The 23,564-nt window shown below is 35.2% G+C and overlaps 1 protein-coding gene across 2 annotated transcripts in view; it reads left to right on the top strand.

Annotated features, from left to right (window-relative positions):
- LOC142980642 (neuropeptides capa receptor-like) overlaps positions 1–23,564 on the top strand; it is a 126,036-nt gene that overhangs the window by 61,555 nt on the left and 40,917 nt on the right. For both annotated transcript variants that reach the window (XM_076126147.1, XM_076126146.1), the window contains exon 3: positions 16,443–16,642. In XM_076126147.1, the coding sequence (XP_075982262.1) occupies positions 16,443–16,642 (200 nt within the window). The remainder of the gene's footprint in view (positions 1–16,442; positions 16,643–23,564) is intronic.

Below are 23,564 nucleotides of genomic sequence, written 5' to 3'. Positions count from 1 at the left end.
AACAATGTATGAGACATTTAGGAAAGAAAGCCTGATTCTACTCAATATTTATGAGAATAGTCGGCTACGTTTGGACGAGGCAGTCTGAAATACAGCGGTTAATTATTTACGCTATTGAGCCCTGTTAAGAAAATTATTTATTTTTGGAAGCACCTGTGATTCTTTGTGCTATCATGATATCATGATGATGGCGGTGATTCTTAGGTAAAATTTTAATTTATGTATGATCTGTTTGGTTGATTCGGAAAATCGAAAATATTTTTTTTAAGTACAAAATACCATAAGATACAAAACAACAAGATCAGGGGGGCTATCACGTATCTCAGTTGACAGCCATTTGAAAGCTGTCCATTGATTTCTCCCTTAGATTATAGTGATTAGTACGTTACGTCAAAGCAGCAATGTACTGAATAGTGACCATAGATTTGACGTATACTAGCTGTCAACTGAGATACGTGATAAGCCTGCAGGTAATCATATTTAGTAAACTTTCAAAAGTCACGCAAAAACATGGACCTGGAAGATAATATGAGGAAATATTGAAAAGATGCCTATGCAGTGGTCTTGGGTTTGATTCGCGGAACAGGAAGTGATTTTGAGATTTCTCAATTTCTAACGTTCCCAATATATGACAACAACTTAGTTTTCTGCAAAAAATACCAACTGAAAACTAGACTTTAGGAGACAAACGCTCATGCAATGTACTTACAAAAAAACAATTTAACTCGGTACTTGACGAGGTTTTTATTCGTTTTACGATCAATATAAAATATCTAAAGTCCCCTCCGTAATTAAATATGATACGAGCTGGCGCGTTGTAAACTTTTATTACCTTTGGAAAAAGATTATTTTCCTAATGACGTGGTAAGGGGACATTTGGGTACAATTTCAGGCCATAAATATTATAATATGACATAACGATTCAAGAATTGTTAACTGCTTTAACGTCTGTAATTACTTATAGTTAATTAATTTAATTGAGCTCCGTGTTCCCAAAATCTTTTCAGCACGTTGGATAAATTTATTATGTCGTACAACATGTCTGAAAGTCGCTTAACGTATACTGAAACAATGTTGCAACAAGCAACGGTGGCATAATTACACCCTTTTTTTAATTGCTATGCCATTTATGCATAGTGAGCGGTATCCACAGAATTTTACGATGGTAAATAGGGGCAATGTCGGGCTATAGAACACAGTTACAAATATATAAACAGGAACACGACAATGAATTATAATATATCAAAAACTTATCACGTTAGACAAATTAATATTAATTTGACGCTCCTAGTTCCCCTAATAATTCAAGATATCTATCATATCTCACTAACAATAATAACCACATCAACATACTCATAGTATAAACAAACAGACAGACAGACAGACAAACAATATTCCTGATAACGTGGTATCATCATCATTTGACGCGTAACGCGTTGGCACGTATTAACGCTTCGTAAACTATACAGACCTGATTGAGGTACAGCGATAGTATCCGCGATTTGTTATAAATTAAAAGAAAAATTGAAAGCTTTTGCTAGAACATTTATGTATGGATGTGAATGAGACGGGGGACGTTTTTAAGGATCGTACCAAGTGGCGTTCTTTTGTCTCCCCCGTATGGGACCCTTATGGGAACAAGGCGTGGTATATTTCTATGTATATATGTATGTGTGTATGTTTTTATGTAGGTATGAAAGTATTTATGTACTTCTTTATTTTTGAAGGTTAATTGTAAAGAGGATTTGTTGTTTTTATCAATCTCATCGCAACAGTAGCCAGTCAGTACGACAGTATAAGTATAGAAAACTGATACTCAAGTAATGACTTGAAAATGCCGAAGGGTCACGGCGGGTTTTATGTCAACGCGGAAAAATTTTAACTTCTCTTAACACTAGAAGTACTTCTTAAAAATATACTACTAAAAAAATAAGCATTGCCATTCAACGTGGCAATGCTGCCAGCAGTCTGGGTACGTTAACAGTCGACGATGATGAGGAGAAATACTACGATGCGTGACGCACTCCCTTTTTGTATATATTGTAAATATTTAAGTAACTATTACAATTACATTTATTTTTGTAAAAAATCTTGAGTAAATAATAATATTATATTATTACAATTTAAATTTGACATTTCATGAAAGGGTTCTTAAAAAGATTACCTTATGTAAGGTACGAATAAAGCTCACATTTACTTTCAGAACATTATTTTTTAGACATAAGTTATAAGGTCATTCACCTTATCGATAAACAAATCTTTAACTAGAAAATTCACTTAAAGCGGTTTACACCACCTACAAAATTGTATTATAAAAACCTTTTGAAAAACACCACGCGTAACAATGAAAACTACTTCAAAAAGACCGCACTCTGATAAAAACTAATTAAAGAAACCTTTCTTATCTTGTTCAAAGAGTTTTATTGAAAGCCTACGCACGCGATACCCTCCCACGTAGGCGTATATCAGTATTATTGTAACATAGTTCACATTAGATTTATTCTAGTTGTTTGTGATAAACCGTAAATATTGACGAAAACATTTTTATGCCCTGTTTATTACTGACAAGTTCTGCTCCAGTGCCCTCTCTGTCCCACAACCTGCACAATTGAGGACCTTAACTTGGCGACGGATAAAGCAGTTGAGGTGGCCAGGTTCAGGTCAACAATTGTTTAGGTAATACCATGGAGAGTCGTTGACACGACAGAAGAAGACTGACAAGTTTAATAGTATTTAGTATTTCTTCCAACCATAGAAAACAGAATATTCGGTTTTTTATACTTCCAACTATGTTAGAGTCGGCTTCCAGTCTCACCGGATGCAGCTGAATACGAGTATTTTATGGAGCGACAGCCTATCGAACCTCCACAACCCAGTTACCTGGGTTGTAACATGATACCCGTCGGTAAGACCGATTGTCAGACTTTCAAGCCTCTGGCTACTGGTAACGACTAACAAAGATCATTAAAAATGATAGTGTGTACTCACAATTTAATTTCAAAACACTGAGGAACTTGGTACATACAATATGGTCACCCATCCATATAACCTCGGCAAGCTTAGCTTAATTTCAGAGATTGATTTGCGTGGCTGTTGTTACTAGTCCTGAGCTCCTCCCACGTGGTCATATATCAGTATGATTCTAACGTAGACTCATATTAGATTTATCTTAGATGTTTGTGATAAATCAACCGTAAATATTTATTTATTTTTCTGCTCTGTTTATTAATCGACTACAAGTTTCTACATTTATCTGACAAAAATCTATACTAATATTATAAAGCTGAAGAGTTTGATTGTTTGATTGTTTGTTTGTTTGTTTGAACGCGCTAATCTCAGGAACTACTGACCCGATTTGAAAAATTCTTTCAGTGTTAGATAGCCTATTTATTGAAGAAGGCTATAGGCTATATATCTTCACGCTACATCTAAAAGGATTAGAGTAGCAACGAGAAAAGTTACGAAAACGGGTAAAATTATGACGCATTTTCTCTTATGTGACGCAAGCGAAGTTGCGCGGGTCAGCTAGTAATAAATACGAAAGCTTGTATCTTTGGACGTGGATTTTCGGATGTTTCTATGGATGATTGTCATTCTATCACTGGCGTGATACTACTCAACGGATTTTGATGAAATTTGGTACATAGGTAGTTTATAGTCCATATTATACTGTTTTTATTTTCGTACTTGATTCAATAACTTTACTAAGCTATGTGTGAATAAAAAAAAATAATTATCCCTTTTTTTAACGGTGAAAGAGAATATCGTATTTGCATCACGCTGGCAGTTCTCTAAAAATTTATTTCACCGTCTTCTGCTGAGATTTATTTAACCCAAGGTTTTGAAGTAACCTTCACAAAGTTCCCAAATTGGCACATGACCAGCCTAGTAGACTTTAAGCCCAACAGCTCTCTTATTCCGAGAGGGGGCATTTTCCCCGGCTTAATGTTGGTGTGTGATAGACAATGATTCGCTAAAATTTATTTTATTAAACCGCTATCAATGAGAACCCAAAAGAAACCGGGTTCCAATAGCGAAATGTTAATGACAAGTGTAATCTGTGCACCGTGGTTAATTATTGCTTGTTTTGTCACTACTATCTCTGTGTGGGTGACAAATAAGAACAGAAATAAAGCCACACTTGCGCGATTTCGTTTATGACATTCTTGTTTTGTACAAGCGTTGCGTAGCTTGTCGTTGCCTCCTTTTTGAACGTCATTTAGCTAGTTACAGAAATATAAAAATATCTGATGTTTCTACAAAATTAAAATCTGCATATTAGTATTGAAATTAAGTCTTCTTGTATATCGTCTTGTATATGTATGGTGGTGTTAAAATTGATCTAGTGCATTTACACACTTTCTAAGTTGGGTTATAATATTCATGGTTTTAAAGTACACCGTAAAAGTATTGCTTATAAATTTACATTAGTACTTTACCTAGTAACTTGATATTCACAAGTTTTCATTAAGGCTTCCCATGAAACACTTTTATTATTTAACATGCGTTATAAACGTACGAAAGGTTAAATGAAAGAATCAGACCGCAAGCGCAGGAGCGTGGCCATGATTTATTGAATCGTCTGTCAGCGTATGCGTAAAGAACATGCACACAGACACACACCACGTCTGCTGGCAACTATTTGACATCATTAACATGTAGGACAGACGAAACGTAAACGAGAGGTGACATGATCCCTCTCGGTGTTCTAGCTCTCGTAACGGTAAAAGGATTTGTTTGTTAATGTGTGTGTAGGAAACTAGAGGTCATTGACTTTCTGTAAATATGCTTTGCCCTAGTTTCTGGAAGGCTAAAATTGGAGCTTGCTGCAGTAATTCGGTTAAAGTCGCCATGCTGATTCCCTTACGGGACAATTATTTTTGCGATCCAGAAATACCTATGCAGTTGTTTTAGATATGGTTGTGTCGGTTGTTTGTATGTTTGTATAAGTCTCCACAAGCGCAATTTTCAGTGCGAGAGTTAAAATATCTACATATTTTTTATTTTTCAAAGACAACTATTTTACAACCCTAGTTTAAACTTGTAAAATAAAATCTATACTAATATTATAAAGCTGAGGAGTTTGTTTGTTTGTTTGAACGCGCTAATCTCGGGAACTACTGGTCCGATTTGAAAAATTCTTTCATTGTTAGATAGCCCATTTATCGAGGAAGGTTATAGGCTATATATCATCACGCTACGACTAATAGGAACAGAGTAACAGTAAAAAATGTTACAAACACGGGGAAATTTTGACCCATTCTCTTAGGTGACGCAAGCGAAGTTGCGCGGGTCAGCTAGTTATAAATAAATAAATAAATAGTATCATTGTTGGCGTTGTGGATGCTGATTTTAAGAAATCCGCGGATACGGATACCGATGTCATCCGCAAAAGCTGCACGTGTAATATGGTGGATGAAGATCCGAATAACCCCATTAATTTCCGGATGCGGATAGAAATATCCGGAATACCCCTGATTTGATCATAGATTCAGTCAATTAGTAATTCAGTCATGGTGCGCAAGGATAAATTCTATCGAAAGGTAGAGATAAATTAGTCGTGGTAAACGTCACTATGTCCTGAAACAATATTATTTGTAGCTTTATCGGATACTTCCCACCTCTCCGGTGAAATTGCAACCTTATTTATTCCACAACCGGCACTCGACTATCGTGGTGGACTTAAGACCTAACCCCTCACTCGATAGGTAGGAGACCCTTGCCCAGCTGTGGGACAGGAACGGGTTAAAAAATATAAGAAACTCGAACCCAGGACGCAATTTTAACCGACTTTATAAAAAGGAAGAGGTTCTCAATTCGATTGTTTCTAATTTTGTTTGTTACCACATAATTTTTCAGTCTTCTTATGTATCCCACTGCTGGGCTAAGGTCTTGCCACTATATTTCCTACTTTTAAAATGTTGTAGAAATAAATATTCTGAGCCTCTTCCTGTATAAATAACACATAGTACGGTTGTACCCAATTCCTTAATGTCCCACAAGTAATGTGGTTATTTATCGCGTGCGTATACCGGAGTGGATATTTAATATAATATATTGTTTTAGGCACCTAAAGCCAATGTTTTTATTTAAAATATTAAGTTTTCAAAATATATATATGTCGGAATATGAAAAGAGTATAAAGACTCTTTGGTCGGAATGAGGTCGTATGCAGGAAGCCAACGCCACCTAGTGGCGTTCGATGGAGTTAGTGGCGCGCGTTGGTCGAATTTGACAGATGTGATTCTCTTCTGTTTTGGCGGGAATGGCGCGTGGACGACACTGAACCATCGCGCATTCTGTATTACGCATAATTACGTTATAACTGTTGTTTACTGTACCTACTTGTAATTATAAAGTGTTCAATTGTACGAGTGTGACTTATTCTCTATCTGACACTACCCCACGACGCCCACAGTCAATGAATAGGTTAATCACAATGAGTACCTATGATGATGGAGGAAGAAAACCCAGAGAACCCACACCCCTCCGTCATATCACCATATCAATTAAGAACCCGCAACGACGACATATATATAACGTGTTTTTATTATTAGCAGCCCAGCGTCGCCCGTGTTTTATCCCCTACATCAGCTGAATGAATTCGGAATCTTACTAATATTATATATACAAAAGTTTATATATTATAAATGAATAAAAAACAAAAAACCTAATAATTTTTTTTTACGGAAATTTGATACACAGATATTTAGTAACCTAAATGAACATTAAGGATAATTATTTTTATCACGGAAATTTTTTTCACGCAATCGCAGTCACGGGCTAGTAGAAAAATAAAATAGCAATTGTTTTAATCCTCGGTCTGGAATTTTATCACATTGGTTAATTTGGTGAAATAGACGTATAGCATTTCATATTTATAAGATTAACTACATTTACAGTTTCAGTTCCGTCTATTTTATAACTCGCAATCATTTTAAAACATTGACCAAGGAATGTTTCTCTTCGTGACCCGAGGCAGTAACGTTCCAACAATAAGATGAGTCCATTTAATAAATAAACTCTTTATAAGAAAATAATAGTAGTAATTCTCTTTGTGTGTCTTCCTAGAAGTAGCTCAATTCTAATAAATTAATGTCACATTGTACTTACACTCTATTAAATAAGGAGTCTTATTTCCACGAAAATCGGACATACGTTTTTGCTAATCAATTTTGTTTCCTAGTTGGTCAAACTGCAAATTGGAGCAGTCCAATTTGCTTTAAATACTGAATTATAGAGAGAAGTTAGGAAACGTGCCTTATATGAGGACAATAGCTGCCTATTTTATGGGACCAAAAATTTTTATGGCGAAACGTGAGTGCATTTATATCTTCCGTTGTAGGCGTACCCATGTTATCAGGTTCAGAATACCTTCTGAACCTGATAACATGGGTACGCCTAGCAGAATAATTATGAACTTTCGGAACTAAAAATAATACCTGCTTTTAAAAAAATGTGATGTTTTTAATTGTTACTACAATATTATTATTATTAGCGCCCGTAGCCAGTTGCGCTCACCGGTCGGTAAACGATCTGTGGGTTAAGCAACCATTGCCGCGGTCTTTCCATAGATGGGTGACCGCATAGTGGTATTTGAACTGGGCGTCTCCGTGCTTCGGAGGGCACGTTAAAAGTCGGTCCCGGTTGTTGTCTACTAAGATAACAGTCGTTAAGCCACGTCAAAGGCCTCTTGGGCGGCTTGAACAACTTTGAAACTAGGTTGACCACTGACCATACGACAAATGAATGAATTACTTTTAGTGACATCCGGCAGGAAGAAACTATTGTTTATAATTACTTAAATTGATCGATATCATACTTTTTACCCTAAAATATTTATCTGCTTGGATAAAGTTCATACTTTTAACCCTATAAAATTTCTTCTACTTCTACACGGATCAAGTTTGACGAGCGAGTAAAAAAAATACTATCAGTTTCAAGCCAAAATATATTTACTAAACACAAACCTATGTACATTTCCAGTCAGTAATACCAAATAGTAGGCGTAATTAATTAAACTATGTCCTAATTAATTGAATTAATTATAATTCAGTGACAATGAGCAGTGGCTTCCTAATTCCTGGTTAACGATCACTCGACCGTGGGTATAGAATTTAGATTAAACTACGAAGCTACTTGTGTTGAAGCCTTTGAATGTTGATTGAAAATTGCAATTTGCAGTTCAGTAAGTACATTACTAACCCCTCCCCCCTCCCCCCGGATTCTGAATACATTTAGTGGCAGTTTATCTATTCAACAGCATTTTTTTATATGATTTTAAACGCTATTGAATAGATAAACTACCGCTAAATGTATTTCCGAAACAGGTTGTTACTTAAGTTGGTGCCAGTATAGTAAGCAGTCTAAAAAGTTAACTATAGTCCAATTAAATAAATCCGTGTTTTTTTAAATAACTTTGTACCACATAAGCCAACGCCAGCTGCATACCAACGGCAGTCTGCAGGTTACTGAAATTTGAAATACCTCGGAAAATCAATCAAGTTTCTCTACTTTCTTCTAAGTTGTTGGACTACAAAAACATTTACTTCAAATGGTATTTGTATGGAAAAATCTGCAAAAAAAATATTTACTCATATTTACTCAGGCATACAATTAATTTATGAAGTAGACAGCTCAATTTTTACACTTTCGTGTTACCACCGAAACTATCATTTCATTTTCATTTTCTGTAACGTTCTTCCAACCCAGAGTAATATAAATGCCGTCTTGCCTAAGTGCTTGTCTTTGATTCACAGTCTGTCTCACTGAGTGACAGACAGACAGCCTAAACAACTGTAACAAACGTATAGATAATGATATGTGTTAAGGAAAAGATTCCAAGAGAACTCTGATTTCAGTGGTCCCAGACGTTATTTCTTTTCATTTCTAGATTTTGTCTATCCTGTGTCCCTTAGTTTGGTCGGTAGTGTATTGGATTGCTGACCTCGAGGTCTTGAGTTTGATTTCAGATATCGGACATAATAATGAGACTTTTTATAATTTATGTAAGAATACCACTAAATAGCAGCTCGGTAGTCTAGTTACGTTCACAACATATGGTAGTAGGCCTCGTCATCAATTACGTGGAACTATCATTGTACCTTCATATCTATAAACAAATTTTGGCGATAAGCATGCGCAAGTAGTGATTCGTTTCCCAATTATTAGAAGGTCCATGTTAATAGACCGGAATCAACTTAAAAGCATAGTTTTAAGAGCTCAGTAGTCCTACTAAAATAGGTACTAAAACCATGCTTTCAAATTAATACCAGTCTATAAATAGTAACCTTAGAATAGGCTTCCTGCTGTCTGGACTTATAGCCAAACAACATAGTAGAGACCTAGCGGAGGGATACAAAGTGCAGTAAACGGCTACTCTCTAAGAAATATTTTGAATTTTAAGGTTCTGTGCTAAGTTGCGGGAGTATAGGATTAAAGCGAAAATAAGTATTTTTGCTAGCTTTCTTATTATAGACTAGACAATATTTGGAGGTTTGAGACTGTCGTAGATATGAGGAAAAGTATCAAACAGACCGTTCGATATCCAATTCAATTTTGTATGATTATATTATGTTTGTTGCTTTACGTAAGGAATTTTCGCTATGTTTTGTAAAATACTACAGAAATAAAGGCAGTCGAGTTATTTTATTCACGAAAATAGTCTGACTTAAATAGAACAATATTAACGCAATAATATTCTACCTGAAGTATGCAATTTTATAGACAGCAAGTGGCGTAACGGATGAGAGCCATCGATATTATGTTTCCGAAAATTAAACTGTTACTTCACGCAAGCTTATTTATCTAGCTACCCACACCACTATGGTGTGGGTAGCTAGATAAATAATTCAGTCTACAGTATAAACTTTACCTTGACCACAAAATAAAACGCGATCGGGCAAATTGAAAAAAGATCGTGAGAATTTTTAGCTAGCAATTTTAGTCCCACAGGTGATTTTGAAGGCATCAAGTCAGTTTTTATTACCTCCCACACCTACGTGTCAAAATGTTACAATGTTTATTTAGTTTCTCGTGAGAATAAGTGAAAATTCCACTATTTTATTGGGAAGGAATTTGGTGTTCAAGTGGGTATTAACTATTAAGGGATTTGTCTAGCAGTTACTATCCATAGGGAAAGTTTTTTCTACTTGCAACTGGTGATAATGTTTTTTTGAGCTACGGTGGTCGGTGCGAGTTACTGGTATGATCGGTGAGGAGTCGAGCGGAAGGCTGAAGTCTTTTCGCGTTCCTACGAATATTGATAGCTGTAAAGCTGTTTTCTTGATTAATTTATGAAAAACTGATAGACAGCCTTAACGTTTTCACGAAACATTTCTCTATATATAGCCAATAGGCCTAGCTTAAACCTCATGCAAAAACTTAAGGATTTTGTAAACCGTCTTTTGAGTTTACTTTTCTTAAATCTTTAGTTGAGTTAATAATTATATAAAAATCCCATTCCTGGGAGAGCGAGCGGAGAGCACGTATTTGCCATCAGTTCTGTGACCTTTACCCGGCCGTGTCAGTCCTCTGTTCTATGGGGTTATGAGGGCGATCTTATTGAGAGTGCGACGTGACGACTATTACATGAGTACTTTTCCTTATCCTTTTTGTAACTTCAAGGATATTTACACCATGAGGTTAAAGGCAGAGATGTACTGAAATACGTTAATTTTTCGCCGTTTACAATATTATTAAGTTGCAAGGGGCCAGCAGGTCGTCAAATAACCTTCAAGAAATGCCAGAATCCTTTTTGAAGACACACACAGATATTGTACAAAACATTGTGATTTACACGAGACATTTGAACCTCAAAATCATCATTTAAGCAAGTTTTAAATTTCTTACGGACAATATTAACCCGACTATACCTAAATACCTTTCTCATATCCAATAAAATATACCTATAAAGTGAAAAGTTAATCTATACTAATATTATAAAGCTGAAGAGTTTGTTTGTTTGATTGTTTGTTTGAACGCGCTAATCTCAGGAACTACTGGTCTGATTTGAAAAATTCTTTCAGTGTTAGATAGTCAATTTATCGAGGAAGGCTATAAGCTATATATCATCACGCTACGACTAAAAGGAGCAGAGTACGATTAAAAAATGTTATAAAAACGGTGAATTTTTTTACGCATTCTCTCTTATGTGACGCAAGTGAAGTTGCGCGGGTCAGCTAGTTAAGTTATAAAGGCCACAAGTCGCTAAATAACAGTTAAGACATGCCAGTGTCCTATTTGAGAACACACTATAGTCTGACAACTTAGTAAAGAGACTAGTATGTGTGAGTCGCATAGTTGTCCGCTGACCACGACTAGTAGAATACAGCTATTTTATTTTGGAACTAAACAAAATTATTAATTGTATTTTAGGTGAATCATGCATACCAAAACTATCTAGTTAGTTGTCTGACTATAACAGATATTGTACAAACGCATTAGTACTTTGTCTGACTTAGGAATCAAACCCAAAACCTGGTAATTTACACGAGACATTTGAACCACAAAAAAATATTTGAGCAAGTTTTTAATCTGCAGTGGACCTCGCAAGCCTCGCTTTTAAGTCTTCTACATGAAAGTACCTAACCTATAATCAATAACATATACATATAAAGTGAAAAGTTAATACATAATAAAGCTCCATTAGGGCGGATCGTTTAAACTGCCATTAGCAATAAAACTGTCGCGACAAATACTTTACATTTGCTTTATGTGGCAGCTGCTCTTTCAATAGAACTCTTTTCAATTCTCTAATGACGTTTTAGATGATATTTATGTTATTCTGACGATGTAAAAAATACGGCTTAGATGGCTGCTTCTACACATATGCTTCATTTCGTGAATGTTCAATAACTTTTTATACGATGAGTAAGCTCAGATTACGTAAATAAATATAAATATCATTGGACAACTCACTCACGGTCATTCCAGACTAAGCAGAGTTTGTACTATACTAACCAAAAACTGATAAACATAATATATACTTTAAATACAAACTTATATAGATAAATTGACAACAAATACTCGTGCTCATCACAGAAAGATTTGTCCTGGTTGGGATTCGAACCCTCCACACTCGGCCACGGTTATTGCGGCTAGGTGACCACGTTAACAACTGCGCCAAACGTCCGTTGAATGCATCCGTCGTTGAAATCATATTTATGCCAACCCTCTATAAAAGACATAATATTGGAACTACTGTCTGTAGATCAGCGTTACCACTTCAAAGATCGTTAACAATTATTATCAAAAATCAAAAAAGTGATTTAAAGTCCTTTAAACTAAATTGAAAAGATAGTCCAATAAAGAGCCATGGTTTATACGATTGATCTAGATTATAATGAAAAATGCAGGAAAGACAGGAGTGAGTCTGAGTTTTCCGAAGACGATGTTTAGAATAAAGTGGAGAAGTAGGATAAGAAAGGCTAACTCCACTACCATATGGGATTCATAGCATGGTAGAGAGAGATATTCATTGGATAGTTTTAAAATTAAGAACCTGTAGCAAACAGGCAACCATCAGTTTCATAAAACTGCAAGTCACTAATTTTCTAAAATCCGAATTATGTGTACCTCAACAAGCCGTATACCTTACATACATGACTCTCTACTAAGTTATCCGTCTACTAAGCAACGGTAAAATCAAGCATGTGTAAAAGATTTCGTACAAAAGTAAGCTTAGTGCTTCCATAAATATTAGACGCGGCAATGTCTAACAAATTGTATATTTATGTTCTGAGGTTTAGTCTGCGCTGTCTGTCACTCAGTCACGCGGGAACTGATTTATATTTACAAGATTTTTCTTACAAGAGATATAGTAGTATACTTAGTACTTTTCTTATCTTAGTATACTTAGTACTTTTTCTAGGGACTAAGGTAGGTACTTTCTTATTGAACAGTTCTTAGCAATAAGTAGGATATATTGCCAATAGGAACTTTGTAACTTGAATTTGCGACTCGAGCATAGAAAATATACATCTTTTGGGGTTGATTAAATAGGTTAATTATTGTTGATTCCGGGTTTTAACTAGCACCATGCTAAATTTTGGCAGATTCATTTTTCCGATACTCGATAGTAACGAGTGTAGAAAATCGCGCTACAGTTCTAATAAATAATTGCATAAATACGAAATAAACAAACCGAACAAATACCATAAAAATACAACCATTTCAATTGCTCATTCATATTGCATTTCGTTACAAGCATTTTATTCCCATGCCGAACGAAATCCTCTTACATACGCTTCGCGACTCTCAACCGAGCTCGACTGGCGAACGTTTCATATAAATGCACTACAATATTTTCAATTGGCAACTTAGTTGAGAACTATTCAATTCTAGTTGGGCATGAGCCGTGGTTTTATTTTAGTTTAAAGTTTGTAGGGCTGCCTACTGCTATTAATAAATTATGTTTTAGTTTAAGGTTTACATTTTTATAATTATTTTTTTCCTAAAATATGGTCTAGGAATATATCTGTTTTTATAGCTTTTGCACGCAGCTTTTAACTACCAATTTACATCTAAATCGCTCAATAGCTTAGACAAAATATAAACTTCAGACAGTAATTATTACTTTTCCGTGTCATAAATCAAACCGATATTATAAGTACGAATGATTAGACTGCTCATTAGATTTGGATAAAAAATAAACGAACTACAGACATAACACCACTTAATTTAAAAAATATGATGTTTATTATCGTGGGACATCTGCTATGCGGGTGGAGCCACGGGTATAAGCTTCATAAGTAATCTTAGAAATAAATAAGTATTGTAAATTGTGTAAATAAACTACGATATTTATTTATTTCTAAAAATGCTGTTCAGTGTATCCTTACGTGGTAACCCTATGGTTATAGTATTTGCAAGTAATTGCCTGTATCCGTATAGCGGTTGAGTGACCGCACGTTTTGAAACATTTTTATTTCAATTTTAACCTATTTTGCCATACAATAGTATACCAAGTTAATGTATACAAACGTTTACGTTGTAAGTAAGTACGAGATGGAAATATTTATAATAAGTTTTAATATGTCTATAGAATGCAATATTGCCTCTGACTATAATGCCGTTATCTACAAAAACAATTTTGTAGATAACGGCATTTTGTTTCGAGATATTCGCGAAAAGGCGGGAGAAAAAGAAATATGAAATGCTGTTTCCAGATGATGCTTAAAATACTTCAAATCGCAGTTTCCAGATAGTTACGAAACAGCATTGCATATTTCTTTTCTCGCGCCTTTTTATCGAATATCTCGAAACATTGTTTTTGTAGATAACGGCATTATAGTTAGAGGACGGCAGAATAGTATTGCAGTTTTTTTTATAAAATCTTATACATTATAATCCATAATACCACGTATGTTATACCCTATCGTTTAAGGCAAAGGTGTATGAAATACATTCGCGTTTCGCCATAATAGGGTGTGCGCATATTGCCATTTACTTAATGGTTTAAAATCAGTCAGCTTAGCCTTTCTTCCAAATTATGTTGGAGTATGAATTATGATGCAGCTGAATATCAGTATTTTACATGGAGCGACTGCCTATATGACCTTCACAACCCAGTTACCTGGTATATAACACGATACCCTTCGGTGAGACTGGTTGTCAGACTTTCTAGCTTCTGACTACTGTTAACGACTGTTCAAAGATCTTTGAAATTAATAGCCGGGGCCCACAATTTAACGTACCTTCCGAAACCCAGAGAAACTCGATGTGTATAAGATGGTCATCCATCCACAGAACCACCTCAGTAAGCGTAGCTTAACCTCATAGATCGATCCGTGCGGCTGTTGTTAACTAAGCCTAAGTATTACATCATATTTAACACAATTTCGTCATGTACATATTGGATGTTTATTTTTTACCACATATTGTGAAATGTATGAGTATGTAACTAAAAGCAAGGGTATATAAATATTTTAGTATGATTATTATTTTGTAAAGAGTTTTGATAGCCGAGTGATCTAAGAGTGGACTTTCCACGCCAGTGGTTGGTTCAGACTCGAAACAACACAAATGTTTTTTCTAAGCTATGTGTGTGCTAGAATTATTACTTATTCCAACGGTGACGGAAAACATCGAGATGAAACCTTGCATACTTAAAAGCTCTTTAAACAATTTTTGAGCGTTTGCAAACTCGCACGCACTAGACCAGCGTGGTGGACTTGAAGCCTAGTCCCTCCCTCATTCATTGAAGGGAACATTGCCCAGCCTTGCCAAAGAAAGAAATAGGATTGTTCTTATAGGACATAGCTTTCAATTTGATGTTAAACGACAAACGACACCTAACAGGCATTCAAACGCGACGGCGGCGTCGAGTATAAAAAGCTATTTTTAAAAATATGATTCACGTATCCAATGCGTTTACTTCATATTACGTTAGGTGCAAAGTAATAGCTGTCTACATTACACGTAAGTTTTTGTTGGCACGTTTCTAACATATTGTATGTTTGTAAAGGAAACTACATTCATAATATCGCGCCTGTTATACCCGAAGGTGTGAGCAAATATGTATGAAATACACGTTTCGCCATTAACAATGTTAGCCCCATGTAATAGGGGGCAAGCCATTTACCGGGAACGTTACCAAACTCCGGGGTAACATTAAAAAATATCTATATAAATAAAAATTAATCATAGAAATGTACCTATTACACGCGCATAACTTTTAAACAACTTAACCAAATTTGTAACTGTCTAAGGTGTGTGTGGTTTCATTGCGAATAAAATTTTCATGAGAATAAAATCAACAGGATAAAATTGTACAATGTTTTACGTAATTCGCTAGTTCTAATGTTAATTAGAAAATACCAAAAATACATTGCGCGACCCAGGAATCGAACCCGAAACCTTATGATCACAAGTCGGATACAGCACGACCGCGCCACAGAAGCAGAGTAGCAGACAAAGGAAACTATTTCCGTATTTTATTACACAGCTTTTTGTGGTCACTTTGTATGATCGCTTGTTGAAGCTGCGCTTTGTGGAATAGAATTAATTATTGTGTCCAGTTTGATTGGAATTTGTGGGTTTGTGACGATAAATATAGTTCCGTAGTACTTACTTGATATCCGCGGTCATGTATGGCAAGATGTATGGATGTGAATGATGTAATGGAAGTTTGTAAGAATGATACTAAATGGCGTGTTTTTAATGTGACCCCTATGCATGCCTAAAATTTGTTTAATACATTTATTGAGAACATGCAAAGTCCCCACTTGGCCAGCGTGGTGGACTTAAAGCCTAACCCCTCCTTCATTTGAGAGGAGACGCTTGCCCAGCGTTGGGGCATTAATAGGTATGATTTAATAATGATAAGTCATTAATCATTTCTAATACACACAAAACATTGAAAACTTGCCCCGCGGCTACTACTGTCTATTTTTTTAAGGAACTAAAAATGAAAACTAAGTCATTATATTTTTTTTCCCCAGGGCCTCCTACGTGTCAGTGCTGACCATCGTAGCGTTCTCACTAGAACGTTACCTTGCCATCTGCCACCCTCTGCACCTGTACGCGATGGCTGGTCTCCGACGAGCTCTGAAGATAGTCGCCGCGCTGTGGCTGCTGTCTCTCATCGCTGCTTCTCCATTCGCCATGTATACTACTGTCAGTTACCATGATTATCCGCCGGGTGAGTATGAGACTACTTTTATTATTTTGTATAAGGTCCCTTTTTTAGCTATTACTGTACCAATGCTGGGCAAGGGCCTACTTCCGAACGAGAAGGGTATAAGCCGTGTGAGTTCTAGCTATACTGATAATAATTTAAGAAAAAAATAGTAGGTAGTTAACTAATAGTAGTTGGTATATCTAGGGTAGGTCGAACCTATAGGACAATACCTATAGCAATACAAATGACAGTTAACGGAATATATAAATAAATAAATATTCCATTCCATTCCAATCCTTTGAAAGGTGAAGATTTATTTTTAATAACTGCAATGATGCTTTTTTACATCGTTAATTAGCGAGGAATTCTCGTATTTTCTATGCTTTAACATCTCCTTAGAGCGTTTTGAATTGATGAAATATGGACATCTTAGAATGTTACCTAGAGATCTTTGTGAAAAGAAACAAACAAAAAGCTTACAGTATCTATTGATCACAGACACTTAATGAGAATCGATCCTAGTACAGCATATTGTATAGTGCAATATAGTAACCATCTTACATTACCTTAACCATCATTCGCTCTTGATATACAATTAATTACAATTAACTTGTCTAACCGTAGCTTGAAGGCACGTTAAGCCGTCAGTCCGACTGTCATTAACATCAGTTATAGTCGTTAAGACTAGTCAGCAGTCTGATAAACAGACTTGCTCTGATGCTGATATAATAATTGTAGTTTTGGTGTTAGAAAGGTATAGTGCTATACCGGACTTATAGTGCTATTTCTTTCTCAAAAATCTTTTACAATACCTCTGTTCTGGGAAGACCGCGTCTTTGTTGCAGATGTTTTGAGCCCATATTTAAAAAAAAATATTCTGACAGTTTCGACCAAAAATTCTTCAGCAATTTCTGGTTACCAGCCGCTCAATTCAACAATCGGAACTAATGGGTATCGCGAGTCTGACATTAAAAAATTTATCTAAAATTTGTTCCTACAGAACAGGTTTTGTACAAAGTTTGTTAATAGCTAGCCGATTGCCAATAGTCGATAGTGGTAATTGCATTACTTCAGTCCCTAAGTTTAGAACCTCAGTGTCTTGTAGAACGCACGAATTCTTACCAGTTTTGCTAGGCCACAGCTCCACCAGAGATAAATAAAGTATTTCTATGTATCATGTACTATGCACACCAAATGCCTACACAAATTGTCCTTCGTGCACTTACGTATGTATGTAACCATGGTTTGAACTTTAATTGAATTATTTGGTTACTATAATTCTGTAAATAATCCAAGTTAATAGTGTTTATTAGAATATTAGGTTTTGGGCCCTTGTAGTCGTTTAAAAGTGGTTGATTCGTAGAAATACCAATACTGAGAGAACCGCGTGCATCGATGTGATTGAAACTATTGTTAATTCCAATTTCATCATCATTCGATAAATTGAACTCAAGCAATAACTTTTAGATATTGAAATAATATTAAATTATTAGGTCGGGGAAAAAGTCTTTTCGCATTATAGTATGTATGAACTTGTTATAAAATCTTTTCTCTATACAAAAAAGCTTGATATTTGGATACCTCACGAGCTCACTGAAAGAAACCTAATGAACCGTGTACTCATTTGTGATTCTCGGGCCGATCAATGTACTATTGTTATAAAATATTTAGTTTACTATATTCGAAAATTTTAAGTTTTTGCTTTATATTTTCCAGTTTATATTAGGATATGTCATGTAAATGGCAATAGCCTCGCTCCCTAATGTAAGGGAATAAGGGAACACTTATGACGTGGTGTTCTACACTCCTGCCTATACCTTTGTATATCATATAAATTAATCCCACGGTTGTTTTTTTTTATGTCTTGTCTTCTCATCAAAGAGAGTGACAACATAATAATAATACATTATTATGATTAATTGAATTTGATATTGTATTACATTTCTGTTACATTTTCCTCATAGACTTGATGTATTAATGTAGGTTTATTGAATTATTTCATCTTGGCCTGTAGCACTTTGTTTGTGGGTGTTATACAAAAATATTCGGTTCTAATTATGTTTATACTAGCCGACCTGCGTAGGCACGCTTACGCTTAATGTATAATAGACTACGGGAATTAACGCGAACACGCATTTTACCTTAAAATGCCTAACTTTTCGGCTCAGGTCTTCGGTAAAAAAATGACTTTTGAATAAAAAGTAGCATCAATGTCTGACCTCGAGTCTATACTAGCTCCATACAAAGTTTCTAATAAGTCGGCTTACGTCCGTCAAAACATTATATACAGATTAACATGCGTTTAATATTTATGTTTTATAAGATTAGTAGCATAGTACAGATTTCACGGAAAATACTGCGATCATGCATTTTCTTTTTCTTTAGCTAGACATTTCGGCACAAGTTACCCGGCCAGTGATACAGACTAAATGTGAGAAGTATGCACATAAATATGTGTGTTTTATAAATTTCACAAAAAAACTTAATCTAAACAGACATAGATATTAAAAAGCGGTACACCAGTAAAAAGTTCTTAAAGTGCTGTCATCTAAAACCTTTTTATATTGAGAGCAAATGAGACACTTTAGGACGCAAGTTTACAGAAATATATCAAAAAGTTTTGAAATATGAAAGTAAAAGACAAGCTTGCAGTTTTATGTACAATGAAAAAAGTTTAACTGAAAGTGGACACACCTGTGACCAATCGAAAGAATATAAGAAATATGAGTATCTTCGAATTTATAAGGTACCGAATCTATTATGGTACGCTAACGTCGTGTCCCTATGAACATCTACGGACAATCTTCGCATGTTCATATTCGTTTAAAATATGTTTTTTTAAGAAACTTTTTTTATGAAGATTTGAAGCCATTTCCATAGATGAAAGAAAGGCTAGGCCTGATATATTCAAAAACCTCTTTAACCTTGCAGGCTACATAAACAAGGCACTAGCAGCTTATAGAGTGGATGTCGAAAAACATTTTAACAATCTTGCGGATTTAAAATTCGGTGGAGAAGCGGTAACAGACAGACACACTTTCGTATTATAATATTAGTCAAATATTATGAAGGTTCGATTGAAAATCAGTTTAAAAAGTTTGACTCCTTGCTTTCTGAATATTGTTACTTTTCGATATCAATGTTTTAGTGAATTCAGTCTTCTTTAATGGTTCTTTTCACCCCAAATCAAGATAATACACAATTAATTGCTTTTATTACTGACACTAGTCCATTAGTGACAGTATTAAGTGAGCATTGATAAATCTTTCCATTGGCTATCAAACTTCTTCTTCTTGTCGTATGGTTAGTGGTCAACCTAGTGTCAAAGTTGTTTAAGCCGCCCGAAGGCCTTTGACGTGGCTTAACGACTGTTATCTTATTGACAACAACCGGGACCGACTTTTTACGTGCCCTCCGAAGCACGGAGACGCCCTGTTCAAATACCACTATGCGGTCACCCATCTATGGAATGACCGCGCCAAGGTTTGCTTAACCCACAGATCGTTTACCGACCGGTGAGCGCAAATTATTGAAAGATCTACTAAAATGTGCTACCATTTTAGTAGAGTTTTTACAGGTACATCAGTCTTCACAGTAAATTAGTATCATTTTATTTTTCTATATGTATAGATAATATTATATTATACATATCAATGTATGGTATACAATGAGAACGCCTGGTCGATTCACTTGAACTCGCCTCACTGATCGTTTACCGATAGTTATTATTACGACTATCACAGTATCTCTAGTCAACTAGCTTTTTACTATCTTTCTTATTTAAACTAAACCAACGCTTTGAAACGAATCTATTTTGTAATTTTTTTCGTTATCTTTGTGAACAAGGATTATGAACAAAGACGATTTTAGCGCAATTACTAGTCACTACCGAATGAGCAAGCGTTTGGTGTCTAAAATTTGTTGTTTCAAATATGTTAAGGGTGATAATCAGTTTTTGATGCTACGGTTTTCGATAGCTATTCACTTGTTTGACAACTGAACAACTATTGACTAGTATCGAAGTATTAGTCGGTACTTTATTGTCTTAAGGCTGGATAGGGCTGAATAATTTCAAGTGTTAACCACATTTAAAACAGAAATATTCTTACAGCAATAAGTGACACTACGAAACTTTTACTTTATTTCTTCTCTGTACATAAGTGTACTGTGTCATCACCCTAGTACCCTCTTTATATAAAAACATATGTCTATTACGATTGAAAGAAATATATATTTTTATCTTATTACGTTACCGTTCAGTCAGTGATGGGAATCGAATTGATCCTCTCATAATATTAGTACGTAGCTTTATTGGTTTATTTGACGTTTCCATTGATTCCTATTTGTACGAAACACGATGTATTTTGTATGTAAACCTGTTCTTGTATGTACAATTTCGTTAGTGTATTGTTTAGAGTAAAGTTGGTATCTACAGAAGGGTGTATTCGATTATAGTTTACCCTCTTATTCATAAACACACTATAAACCTATTTTAGTTAAAAAGCTACTATAATATGTTTTTTTCTTTCCTGCCTTTCAACACTAGATATATGATTTTTATAATTATGAGGGTAAGATCCAGAGGGTTCCAAATCTACACCTAAATTTCTTTTTCTTCATATAAACTGTCCTAGGTATTGTTTCTCCTATTCATATTAGTGTATTTTGCTAAATAGTGTCTAGTAAAAGTTGTTGACCGTATACTCTAAGAACAAAATCACATCTGAAACCAAAACTAATTGTAACTCTTTCCGTAGCTGGGATAACTAAAAGTTTCTTGTAATAAAAGTACAAAACCTAGTCTGTACAGAAATAGACTTGCTTCTTTGTACCACGTTAGTGTATTAACCTACAAGGAGGTCTCGGCTTCCAATCCTGGATTGAACATAAAAAAATCTATGTTACTACGTCAAAAAATATAGAGTATGTAAGCGAGATCTTGGATGTATTGCCTTTTGTCCTGATCTTTCACGAACAGAAATCATGAATTAGATTCCGAGGCGAGACAAAAAATATTTCTGTCTGTGACCATCAGTCAAAATATAGTAAAACTCAGTGATTGCCCGAAGATACGAAGTTGAGGTTGGAGACATCCATGCCTCAGTTAGCAATTAAAGCCAACGGTCTTGCGCTTAACCTTTCCCCGCCGTGCGCCAGTCAGAATACTGTCCCACCAGTATGCATGTCACGTATCTCAGTTGACAACTAGTGTACGTTAAATTGATGGTCACTGTTCAGTACATAGCTGCTTTGACGTAACATATCAATAAGAAAACAGTGTTCAGCATAGTGGGTTTCAAATTGTTGTCAACTGAGGGACATACCAGGTAACGAAAGTAATGCAGGAGTATATTATGTACACTATATAGAGTACAAACTATGCCGCCATTAACAATCGCCTAGGAACAAAATCACAACTGAAACCAAAAACTAATTGTAACTTTTACCTAACAGGTATTACAAAAAGTTACTCACTACAAAAAGTAGCCAACCCAGTTTTGTACGGGACCGTAACTAACTTATATAGACTGAAACTTGATACTCGACGTGTCGAATACAAGGTTTTACGGAATGCGATTAGAATTGCGGTGAATGGGAATGAATGAAATGTAAGTTCATTCATTCATCGTATGGTTAGTGGTAAACTTGGTGTCAAAGTTGTTCAGAAGGCCTTTGACAGACTTGGCTTGACGACTGTTATCTTAATTAACAATTGGGACCGACGCAATTTAGTGCTTGCCCTCCAAAGCATAAAAATCCTTAGCTTAAATACCACTGTACTGTCTGTACTGTCACCCATTAATGGAATGTCATAATAAAAGTTGCTTAACCCACTGATCTTTTAGCAAACGATGGTACCTCTAGATCTCTAGAAAACATTGACTGTTAAGTAACTGTAAGTTCTTGAAACATATCGATGCATTAAAGAAAAGCATGAAGCAATCAAAACATAGGTAAAGGACATAGTTTTTTGATATCCCAAAAAAGCCGAATATTATTAAAACGACAGAACTATCGAACAAACAATCGCACAAACGTCAAAATATCGATACCATCATATCGAAGTCCACTTCATCTCGTTGACATCCCTATCACATCTAAATGTTAGGTAATTTATCTACAAAATTCGAGTCGCGCTCGGTTTCTTTCCCCCGTCGACAGATGGCACTGTGCATGACTAATACTGTGGTATAAATCTAACAGCTGTTTGGGGAAATTTCATGTAAAAACGTGAAGCCATTTCATATTGGAATTGCTTTTATTATAACCGTTGTTTTTCGCGAATTCCGTGAGAGTTTTACATAAAATAATACAATGATAATATTATTTTTATGGTGTGTGGTTAAATTTGACTTACCGAGTGTTTTTCGGAAGATATTATTTACCTATAAGTACCAAATTATAGAACTGTTGTCAGAAACCATTTTTTACGAAATTGAACACCATATTTGGTTCGTTTTTTTTTAATCCAAGATTGCCCCACCGCTTGTCCAGCAGGTTCCCTAACGAGGGAAGGTTTAGGCTTCGAGTCGCTTTGTTATTCATTAAACTATCACTTTGGTAAGCAACAGAAATCGTTAATCCTTAACATCCAATGGCTTTAACAATACAATAAAAGCAATTACAATACAAAACTGTCTTACTATTTTAAAGGAAAACAGTAGAAAAGAAAATAATTAGTTCTCTACCTTTTGTACTAGCAACCGAATAACTCAAACAAGTTAAGTTAAAAATAACACATTAATCTACTAACAAAAGCATTGAAACTATCAAATATATGTATATTTATACGGTACAAAAATGAATTAAGGTTTGTTGTAAAATAACTTGGTTTCGCGTATAACCTAATTGAAAACCGATACGCTACGTACTGATCAACTTTCAAAAGTTAATTACCGTGGCCGCAGTGGTTTCTGAAGCAAAGATATTATTATGATACAAC

This window comes from Anticarsia gemmatalis, chromosome 18, assembly GCF_050436995.1.
Source record: "Anticarsia gemmatalis isolate Benzon Research Colony breed Stoneville strain chromosome 18, ilAntGemm2 primary, whole genome shotgun sequence".
Taxonomy (NCBI): Eukaryota; Metazoa; Arthropoda; class Insecta; order Lepidoptera; family Erebidae; genus Anticarsia; species Anticarsia gemmatalis.
Note: the sequence above shows the minus strand (reverse complement) of the source record. Positions and strands in the feature narration are given on the sequence as shown.